This window comes from Pangasianodon hypophthalmus, chromosome 24, assembly GCF_027358585.1.
Source record: "Pangasianodon hypophthalmus isolate fPanHyp1 chromosome 24, fPanHyp1.pri, whole genome shotgun sequence".
In the NCBI taxonomy this organism is placed as follows: Eukaryota; Metazoa; Chordata; class Actinopteri; order Siluriformes; family Pangasiidae; genus Pangasianodon; species Pangasianodon hypophthalmus.
The window spans coordinates 1,046,968-1,059,467 of NC_069733.1; the positions used below are offsets into that span (position 1 = coordinate 1,046,968).

At 41.5% G+C, this 12,500-nt stretch overlaps 1 protein-coding gene across 1 annotated transcript in view; it reads left to right on the forward strand.

Annotated features, from left to right (window-relative positions):
* Positions 1 to 12,500, forward strand: part of sh2b3 (SH2B adaptor protein 3) — a 46,012-nt gene that overhangs the window by 10,278 nt on the left and 23,234 nt on the right. Inside the window, exon 2 of the mRNA XM_053229184.1 lies at positions 7,186 to 8,046. Within this exon, the coding sequence (XP_053085159.1) occupies positions 7,222 to 8,046 (825 nt within the window). The 5' untranslated portion in view covers positions 7,186 to 7,221. The remainder of the gene's footprint in view (positions 1 to 7,185; positions 8,047 to 12,500) is intronic.

The window sequence follows — 12,500 nt, forward strand, 5'->3', positions numbered from 1 at the left end:
GTATCTGTTTAGAACACATTATCTGTTCATCTGTTTGTTTACTGTACGGGGATGTTAGTGTTGTGTGTGTGTATGTGTGTTAGTTAATTGTTAGTGTTAGAGTGGCCACTTCTGAACACCTCACTGCTCCTGAAGTCCACTCAGAAGTCTGCGTGAGGATGGGTGACTACTAGGGCCCTTATTTTGCACATCACATCCTTCATATCAACACATGCCTCGTTCTGAACCTCACACACTGCTGACATCAGTGTGAACAGCACGAGTGTGTGTGTGTGTGTGTGTGTGTATGTGTGTTTGTGTTGCTAAGGCAGGGCTGGGTTTCCTGTCTCTGTGACCACTACCTCACGCTTTCTCTCTGTCTGTCTCTCTCTCACACACACAAACGCGCACTGTATATGTATTTCTCTATTTCTCTGTCACACTCTGTGACTGTGTGTGTGTGTGTGTGTGTGTGTGTGTGTGTGTTCAGCAGTAAGAGCTCTTCTGCACTGAAGAATCAGAGCTGTAGAAATGTAAGAACATTTTTTTGCTGTGATTCTGGCTTGAGAAAATGACAGTTGTTCTTGTTAGGGTGTTGAGATGCAAGATGTGAATAAGATGGATGAAAATGAAGTGCAGAATAGGTCTTATTCCACAGCACCGGTGGATTCTGGATTGTGATTGGTCAGAAGGTGTTGATTAATTTTCTTTAACAGCGGCTCTGATCACAGGTTCACATCGCATCAGACAAGGTTTTTTTTTTGTCTTATTAACCTCAGGAGAGAGAATAAAGAGAGGCTGGTGAGGGAGCGACCTGTTTATAGCTGCTATAACGTAAGTGAGAACAGGAACTAACTGTTTGCAGAACATTAAGTGTAACTATAAATGGATAGAGAGTATGATTTATCAAGCTTTTATTAAATATAAACTTATAATTGTTGGGAAATTGCTGTGGTATAAGAGAAATAAAACATTTGTGGTGCTGTTATAGGAAACCTTTTTGTATGCAGTGCTTAGAAGAGCTCTTCCACCATTTAGTCGTCATTTTGTTGTTTTCAGCTCTGTGTGAACGCCTTTCATGGAGATTTGTGGGCGTGGCTTAAGGCATAATCAGCTGTGTCGTGAATGCCCTTTGCACTTTAAAAGCAGGAATTTTTACTTCAGTTTGGCAGCAAAAACAGTTACACACAAGCTTTACTAAAACATTGATAAGTGATGCCCAATCTCTGTTCATGAAGTGACGGTAAATCTCTCTGCAGGTGATAATTTTATCTGTGTGCGTTGACTCCGCCCATGCTGTTCAATTTTGTACAGAGTTATTAAAAAAAAAAATCTTTGACTGCTTGCCATAAACTTGACGTCATTTCACTGAAAAGTGAACCAGAGTTGGCAAGAAGAAACAGTCTCACTGCTGTGTGTGTGTGTGTGTGTGTGTTGCTGTGATAACTCCAGTGGTATAAATAGGGCGACTCAGACAGGACTTCCACTCCTGCTGATAATCCAGTGTGATTTAACAACAGGGACACGTGTGTGTGTGTGTGTGTGTGTGTGTGTGTGTGTGCGCGTGCGCGTGCGCTACATGCGAGTGGCTGTGAACATCATGTTCCTGTGCATGTGTGTGTATGTATACGCTGATATGTATATGCTCATTATTTACAGTAATCTATACAGTAAGCTATGTTGTCTGTATTTATCACGTTTTTGTTATTAGCTGAAAGAGAGAGCAGCCATGATGAAAAGTAGTGCATGAAAAGGGTATATAAAAAAAAAAGGAATGAGAAACACTGAAATAAGTAACTTATTCGGAAAATAAATAAATAAACGAGTAGGCAGTAATAGACTTACATGTTTTTTTAACCAGAATCTTGGAAAAGTGAGTCCCAGGCCACACACCCTGTATATTCTGCGGTTTTATGTGAACCTTAGCTGAAGCTCTTGCCCTGTATCTGCATGAGTCTACACATTGTGCTGCTGCCTCATGCCACATGCATGGCTGATTGGATAAGTGGATGAATGGGCAGGTGTACAGGTGTTCTTATTAAAGTATATTTGAATATATTTGAAATGTGTCCAGATGTCCCTAAGGAAACTGCTATCTTAATTATCACTTGTGATTTTGGAGTTACAGGCTTAGTGCTCTGTGTGTGTGTGTGTGTGTGTGTGTGTGTGTGTGTGCTGAGTCATGTTCCATGTTCAGGCTGGATGTGCTGATAGACCGGTGGCACTGGAGGCCCGGTGCAGGGGAAGTCAGAAGCACGTGCTTCTTCACTCACAGGGAAGGGGTGTGTGTGTGTGTGTGTGTGTGTGTGTGTGTGTACTGACAGGGTTTGTCGCTCTAGGTTGATGCCCCCATGTTAACAGATAAGATGTGCATATATGAGTCTGTTTTCTCATCTTCTGTGTTGATTCCTTCCTCCTTCTTCTCTTTTCTTCTCCATGTCTAAATGCATTTTGGAGAACATCCAGAATGAAATCTGATAAGACCTCCTCACTTTAAGATTCACCAACAAACAACAGCGATCTCCATCACAACATTTACCATCACACACCAACATTTACCATCAAACACCAACGATCTCCAGCACACACCAACATTTACCATCAAACACCAACAAACTCCAGCACACACCAACATTTACTGTCAAACACCAACATTTACCATCAAACACCAACGATCTCCAGCACACACCAACATTTACCAGCACACACCAATGATCTCCATCACACATCAACATTAACCATCAAACACCAACGATCTCCATCACACACCAACATTTACCAGCACACACCAACATTTACCATCAAACACCAACAAACTCCAGCACACACCAACATTTACTGTCAAACACCAACATTTACCATCAAACACCAACAATCTCCAGCACACACCAACATTTACCAGCACACACCAATGATCTCCATCACACATCAACATTAACCATCAAACACCAACATTTACCATCAAACACCAACGATCTCCATCACACACCAACATTTACCAGCACACACCAACATTTACCATCAAACACCATACGATCTCCATCACAAACCAACATTTACCATCAAACACCAACATTTACCATCAAACACCAACGATCTCCATCACACACCAACATTTACCATCAAACACCAACGATCTCCAGCACACACCAACATTTACCATCATGCACCAACATTTACCATCAAACACCAACGATCTCCAGCACACACCAACATTTACCATCAAACACCAACGATCTCCAGCACACACCAACATTTACCATCAAACACCAACAAACTCCAGCACACACCAACATTTACCATCAAACACCAACGATCTCCAGCACACACCAACATTTACCATCAAACACCAACGATCTCCAGCACACACCAACATTTACCAGCACACACCAATGATCTCCATCACACACCAACATTAACCATCAAACACCAACATTTACCATCAAACACCAACGATCTCCATCACACACCAACATTAACCATCACACACCAACATTTACCATCAAACACCAACAAACTCCAGCACACACCAACATTTACCATCAAACACCAACAAACTCCAGCACACACCAACATTTACCATCAAACACCAACGATCTCCAGCACACACCAACATTTACCATCAAACACCAACGATCTCCAGCACACACCAACATTTACCATCAAACACCAACGATCTCCAGCACACACCAACATTTACCAGCACACACCAATGATCTCCATCACACATCAACATTAACCATCAAACACCAACATTTACCATCAAACACCAATGATCTCCATCACACACCAACATTAACCATCACACACCAACATTTACCATCAAACACCAACGATCTCCATCACACACCAACATTAACCATCACACACCAACATTTACCATCAAACACCAACGATCTCCATCACACACCAACATTTACCATCAAACACCAACATTTACCATCAAACACCACTGATCTCCATCACACACCAACATTAACCATCACACACCAACATTTACCAGCACACACCAACGAACTCCATCACACACCAACATTTACCAGCACACACAGCATTCTCCATCACACACAACAATCTCCATCACACACCAACATTTACCATCAGAGCACCAACATTTACCATCAAACACAGCATTCTCCATCACACACAACAATCTCCATCTAAACACCAACATTCACCATCACACACAACATTCTCCATCAGAGCAACAACATTCACCATCAAACACCACCATTTACCATCACATACAACAATCTCCATCACACACCAACATTCACCATCACACACAACAATCTCCATCTAAACACCAGTAGTCTTCATCAGACAGCATTCACCATCAAACACAACATTCACAATTGCACACTAACATGAAAACAAGCATCATTAAACTTGTTAAGCTCACATCACTTCAAAATTCACCAGTACACTCTAACAAACACCAACATCAACATTTTTCCATCAAACACTAACATTCACCAGCGTGTAAACAGGATGTGTGGTTTGGGACACATGACGGTGAGGTGTTGTTGAGGTGTGATGGTGTTTGTGATGACATATTGAACAAATTGTGTCGTGGGCTAAATTTGATTGGTTAGTGTAAATGCTAGTGAGTAGCGTGGCACTTAGCATTCAGCACTAGTGGAAACCTTTAACATGGCTGGTGGTGTTTCGTAAAATTGGGTCAGTAAACGATGATGGTGCAGTGTGGTTTTGGCATTATGGTTGGAGTGTGTGTGTGTGTGTGTGTGTGTGTGTGAGAACACTCTGCAGAATTGTAAACTACTTTAACCTAACTGCACCTATTTTTCATACTAAAACAATAGACATAGTCAAGTTTAAAGCAGTTTTAACTACAAACACACAACTGAGCATTTCCAGTGTATATAAAAATAATTTAGTGTTAACTGATGAAATTGCTTCAAGGAGACACTGAGAATGTGTGTGTGTGTGTGTGTGTGTGTGTGTGTGAATAAACTGTGTGAGTCATGTTTCTGAGTGAAGAACTTCATCACTGATTGGTTTCATTATTATTGTGTATGTGCATCTGAACTTTGCCTTTATCTGAGAAATCATTTTTTTCATTCACTCATTACATCAGAGAGTCTTTCTGATCTGGTTCTGTTCTGAGACAGCCATGTGAAGTAACCATAGTCAGATTAACCATTCACTTCCTCTGAGTGAGTGTGTGTGTGTGTGTGTGTGAGAGAGAGAGTGTGTATGAGTCATTCTAATACTGCGTTGGCTCATCTGTGCGTGGTACTGAGAGCAGTCTGCATTTCTGTGGTCAGTGAAACTTATGATTAAATTCCTCTTCATTCATAGACAGCATGCCTTACTCATGTAACTTTTTGTTATGCCAACATCAGCATAACGTGTGGTGTTGTGCAACATCTAAAGCCAAACCGGGCCTCTAGAACAGAATTACTGTTGTACCTTATGAAGTTACACTGTGTTGTCGTTCTGTATAACACTGTATAACACATTTAAGCTCTCAACACTTCCACAGTCACCAAATGGCAGTATTACTCATCAAAACACCAACATTTACAATCAAAATACAAACATTAGCCATCATACAGCAACATGCACCATAAAACTACCAATATTCATAATCAAGCAACAGCATTCACTAACAAACAGTAATATTCACAAAAAAATGCAAACAAAATGCCAATAAACACCAACATTTATGATCACACCAATATTCACCATCAGACGCCAGTATCACCACGTCCTACCAACATTCACAATCACACAACAGTGTTCACCATCAAAACACCACCATTCACAATCATACACCATCATTCACCATCAAAACACGAACATTCACCATCACACAACAATGTTCACCACGAAAACACCACCATTCACCCTGAAAACACCACCATTCAACATCATACACCATCATTCAACATCATACACCACCATTCACAATCATACACCATCATTCACCATCAAAACACGAACATTCAACATCACACAACAATGTTCACCATGAAAACACCATTATTCACCATCATACACCACCATTCACCATCACACAACAGTGTTCACCATGAAAACACCACCATTCACCATCATACACCATCACACCACAATGTTCACCACGAAAACACCACCATTCACCATGAAAACACCACCGTTCACCATCAAACACCAACATTCACCATCACACAACAGTGTTCACCATGAATACACCACCATTAACCATCATACACCACCATTCACCATCATACACCACCATTCATCATCACACAATGTTCACCATGAAAACAATGACATTCACTGTGTAACACCACCATTCACCATTGCACACCAATATTCACCATCAAATACCAATATTCATTATCAAAACACCAAACAGTAGCATTCCTCATGAAAACAGCAACAATGACCCAACACTATCATTCACTATTCACTACATCATTCACCACCACTTACCAAAATTCACCACCACATTCCAACATCCACCATCAAACACCAGTATTCATCATCAAACAACATGCATTCACCATTAAAAACCAACCTTAACCAGCAAACACCAACATGCATCATCAAAACACCAAACATTAACATTCATCATCAAACACCAACATTATCCATGAACACGCCAACATTCACGATCAAACACCAACCTTCATCATCACACACCCGCATTCTCCATGAAACACCAACATTCTTCAGCAAATACCAACATTCACCATTAAGCACTAACTCACTATCAACATCAACATTCATCATCAAACACCAATAAACACAATTAAACACCAACATTCACCATTAAGCACTAACTCACTATCAAACACCAGCATGCTTCACCACACGTCAACATTCATCATCACACACCAATAAACACAATTAAACACCAACATTCACCATCAAAACACAAATGAAACCTGTTAAGCTCACATCGCTTCACACATCACCAATACACTCCATCAAACACCAACGTTCAGCAACGCGTAAACTGTAGGCTGAACACAGCAAAACTTTGCTGAATTGGTGTTTACACACACACACACACACGTTTACTCATTTCCGTGTAGAGATTGCTCTTGGGTGATACTTCAGGATGTTTTTTTTAGATCTTGTGACGCTGCAGTGAACGTTTCCTCCTCTGACAGTTTCACTTCTGATTTTTAAGCAGACTGAATAACCTCAGGAGTCTCTGTGTTCTCTAACTCAGTTCTGTCTCTGCGTCTCCAGTGCACACAGTGTTTCTCAGCTGTGCTGGTTACTGCAATGAATGGCAACACTATCGAGGAGACCCCGAGCAGCATAGCACCTCCTTGTGGCTGGAGGGAGTTTTGCGAGCTTCATGCGAGTGCCACGGCGCGAGAGTTGGCGCAACGCTATCTCTGTTTCGCCAGAACTCGACCACCGCACGATGTTGTTTCTCCAGAGAAATTCAGCAGGCACTTCAGCGCCATCTTCCAGCACCACTTCCGGCGAGAGGTGGCCAAAGAAGAAGCCCCGCCCCCTCCCATGACTGGCCGTGCATGCACCTTTTCTGGAGTGCTCGATTACCGGGAAGCGGGTCGACCAGTGGGTGGAGCCTCGTTTGTCATTCTGCCTCCAAAGCTGGAGCGGGAGCAGCCGCTACAAAACTTCACTACACACAGACCAATTGTCCACACCCAAGGGGTGGAGCTTGCTGAGAATTACGCACCTTCACCCGCTTTGCCGCTCCCCTCACGTGTCAATGTCATTTCTCAGTTTAGAAGAAGCGTGCGCCGGTTGTGGAAGAAACGTCCGTCGCGTGACGACTCTGTCCATGAGGGCTCCGGGGACGAGTCAGACAGAAGAAGCGGGGCTTCGGGGGCAGCGGAACACTCCTCAGCTACAGCGCCGTCCGGTGGCTTCCAGCTGTGGAACCCTCTGAGCCGTCTGAGGTCGCACAGCACAAAATGGCGGCAGGAAACAGGAAACGTGTACAAGGAAGGACAGTTAAACTACCTGGAGGTAAATGACACGATTTCGGATACGGCCCCACGCTGGATGCGCTGCCGCCTGCTGGTCCGGAGGACAAACGACAGGTTCGACCTTGAGCTCTACAACCCGCCCAAGGTAAGAGTCATGGACATAGCAGAAATTCCAATAATTTATTCTGCAGCCTTTATATGGTACAAGTGAAGTTAATGTGATAAACATGGATGGAAGCAGGGTGTTTGGATTAAATGATGACGTGGCAAGCGCGTGTTCCTGTCTCTCCATGGTTACGAAGGAAACTGCGTACTGACTGAAGTTGTATAGTATGAATATAGAATTGCACGCTAGCTCTGCTGAGTGTTTATAGTGCAGTAGCATGTTTTTGGACACAGTCTCAGAAAGCTAATTAGTGAGTGAAAGCATCACAGGCAGAGTCTGAGATGGAGGTCTGTCTATCATGCGTGTTCATTAGAATATTAGGCCACGCCCATTAGGACAGTGTCCGATCAGGGAATGGGGTTTTACAGCCTCAGTGTTGGAGTATCATTACTGGAATAAACTGCTGCATCATGAGCGTGAATGGTTTATTCCATACGAATGGATTTACGTTTGTGTTGTGTTGATGTTTCTATTTATGTTTGTTTATTGACTTATTTTAATTTTATGTTTATTTAACCTGGGTAGTGACATTGAGAAAAAAAAAAATCATTGAATGACAAAATGAGAATACTGCTCCTAGACTGTGAGATGTGTGAGTCACTCACACACACACACACACACACACAAACACGTACTCTCGGAGGGGTGTAACTGCTGGTCAGTTCTGCAGCCAATCAGGTGCAGGGGGTCATGGCTGGATCCAGATCCTGATTGGACAACAGTCAATGAGGAATCTTGGCGGACTTACTGACTTTTAACTCATACCATATTAGGCAAAAGAGCTGCAGAGCTTACACACACACACACACACACACACACACACACACGCACACTTGTTGAGAGCACCCATTCATTCACACACACATCATTAAAGCACTTAACGAGCCGCCGCAACTCGCGCCTTTTAAACAACATGTTATTTCTCTTCACGCAGATTCGGAAAAGTGTTCAAATGCTGAAAGTGTTTAAGGTTTGAAGTGCGATTGTTTTTACATTAAAAAAAAAAACAAAAACAGAAAAGTCTGAGACGTGACAGGGAGTGTGTGTAAATGAATATGACTGAAGGGCAGGTATTAAGCCAAATAATGACATTCACTGAATTTTAATAATAATAATGATAATAATAATAATAATAATAATAATAATAATAGTGTATTGACTTTATTCTTTAATAAACGAATCAGAAAGTTTTTTTAAAGTTGTGATTTATTTTTATTGTGGTAAAGTTTCATATTAGATATTCATTTGACCAATTTTTTTTGTTGCTTTTATTCAGCGTTGTACTTGAGTTCCATCTTTTCGGTTTGAGTCTCAGGACTCTATCTGAAATCCAAACTTGAGGCCGAATCTTCATTTAAAAATGAAATGAGTTTCCTCGTGATGTCATTCACATAGTTAATCATCCGCAACACTTTCACTAAGAGCACGTGTGAATTAGTCCTGGCTTTATAGGACAATAATCGACTTCAGCCTGGTGTGATGGAGTGCACTTACTTATTTTCCTCTAACATCACGTCCCCAAGTGTGTTATTCCTCTTACACCACAGCAATTTAACAATAATTCAACATTTTTAATTATTAAGAATGAAATGTCTTACTTTTTTTTTATCCATTTACAGTTACATTTAATGTAACAGCTTGTGATGTTACAGAGAAACTCCTCTGAGTTGGGTGTCGGATTATTTTTGATGCCTGATGGCGTAAAAGCAGTCAGACGTTTATCTTTAGCTGCGTTGACCTCCAGCAGCTGCAGCTGTGTTAATATTCCTGTTGATCTGAGATCAGTTTCACATTTCACCCAGCTGATGGTCAGCATCAGGAGTTCAGTGAGGAGCCCTGATCCCAGATCAGCACTAAATCAAGGATGTTTCTTTTCTATTTTTTTTTCCGGTGCGCTGGGAGAGGAAGAAAGAGGAAGCTGCTGTGGGTGAGATGATTAGCGCTTGTGTTCCAGGGAAGTGCTAGCTCAGCGTGTGCAGGCGAGCGAGCTGTACGTCATTATAATCTGATCATCTGCTGTCCAATTTCACTCCGTTTTAAACCACAGTATAGCTTCAGACGCGCTTCATTGTGGTTCAGCCCAGAACGGCAGAATGAGAAGAGTAAAGAGCGTAAAAGCTCAAAGCGACGTGCTACAAGTTCTTCCTGATGAATTAATGTGTTAAAAAAGCACCTAGCAGTATTTAGCTTTTTAAAAAGTGCTAATGAAGATCATTAAGTCTTACACACGTGTAAAACACTTTCAAATTTATTTGCATGTATAAATCTCTCATTTTTAACTCTTTAGTCTGTTACGTGTGACGATGAAGGTCACACAGCCGCGTAGCAGATTAGAAAATGTTATAACGGTCCTAACAACATGGTGGCACACACACACACACACACACACACTCTGCACATATGCACACATACTTTTAATTTAATCTCTGTTCACATGTACACACAGCTCAATGCTTTTGGATGTTTACTTTAGAAATACATTTGTGAATTGTTTTTCGTGCAGTTCCTTGTAATGAGAGACTACATGCCTATAAATGTGTGTGTGTGTGTGTGTGTGTGTGTGTGTGTTTCCTCTGGTTGCTTCCCCCAAAGCGCCATGAAAATCAGCCCAAACGCTCATAAACTCCAAAACCGCCGTGACTGGTCCAGATAAAAAACAAGACTAAAGAATTTTACCATCTCAGCAAATTTCAGCTGTTTAGATTGAAGCCTTTCATCGTTCTTCATTACATCAGTGTTTATAATTCCGTATAATAATTGTTTACAATCTAATAATGTCTTATAAAGTACTGTAGATCATTTCTTAACTCATTAATGTTCATACTCTATAAAAACTCTAAAAGGAAAGTAGTTACTATATTATATATTATTAAATAGTATTAATAATAAAATAACACTTTGTTTTGGAACTGCATGCGAAGTGGACGTTTTAGTGCCAGGAACTGGGCTGTGTAGAAAAAGCAGAGGAATGAGACTGGGAAATTCACGCCGCAGAGTTGCAGTAAATGACGCAATACCCTGCGGGTCGCATGCGAGAGACCACGAACTCAACCACGAAGCAGAAACAGGGGAACTGATCACTAGAGAACAAGAAGTTGTGTCCAAACACGGAAAGTGGGAACCAAGGAGCAGGTGCAAGCCACCACCAGAAAGAACGCGAGCGAACTAGCACAGGAAATAATGACCACATATGCGGAGGAAGCTATAGGAAGCGTGTAACTGAAGGGCCAGTGTTCAGAGGATGAAGGACAGAATCACCATGAAAGCACATTTGCTCAGTGATAAGGTTGTGTGAGGAAGCAGGGTTACTGTTCCAGCCTCGAAGCTGATTAATTTCCTATAACAGCATGTCCCCGAGTGTTTCAGTCCTCATATACCACAGCAGTTTGCCGAAGATTACAATCTTATTCATTTATAGCTCCATTTAACATTAGTTCCTGTTCTCACTTACGTTATAGTAGCTATAAACAGTCCTTGCCTCACCAGCAAGGTCTCTCTTTATGTCTCTCTCTTAAAGTTACAGCTTTACCTCTGACTCTTACAAAGCACTGACACTGGAGACTCCTTCCCTACATGTTCCATAAAGCCATTTCCCCTTACAGGAAACGTATATCAATACCATATCAATCAACAGTGTTTTTTAAAATCCGGTTAATATCCGGAGCGTGCGCTGTACACGTTCCTGTGACCGAGCTGTTACTATAGCAACGATAACGTATCAGAACGTGCGCAATAATATAACCCTGCGCTACTGTCAGAGCTGCTGTTATAGAAAATTAATCAACGCCTTATTCCATAACAGATGTAAAATGTTTTCCAGCACCTGTTTAGACTTTTAGTTTTAAAACACTGGTGTTTAATGGCGTTATCATGAACACTGAGATTTCTGTTGGTGTGTTTATGGATTAAGGAACAGTGCTTAATTGAAACTGTGAGTTTATATAAATAATTATAGAGTGAGTGTAACGTATAAGCAGAAGGTTACTGTATTGTACTGTATGTTTTATACGTTAAACTAGTTAGAACGAATACGTTATTAAGACCATCGCACTCACATCAGCGTTTCTTTCAAATAATACAAACTGAGTACAAATGGAAAAAAAACGTGGCTCGCGTCTAAACTAAGCAGAATTACGTGTGTTTTAAGCACAGTTATAAGAGTTCGTGAATAAATCAGGCTACAGAGAAAGTGAGAGTGAAACCTCACACACACACACACACACACACTGATTCATTCTGAACGGGTGAAATGGTAAACACTCCCTGCTGAAATTCAGAATTCAGTCACAAGCTGAATCAAATACCATGATATTTAACGCGTGATATTATGGTCACGTCCGCAGCGTCTGGATCGGGTGTGTTCCAGCGTCACGGCCTTGGTTCAGGGGATTCGAAGACGTGATGGACATTCTGAGATGGCGAGAAAACGATAA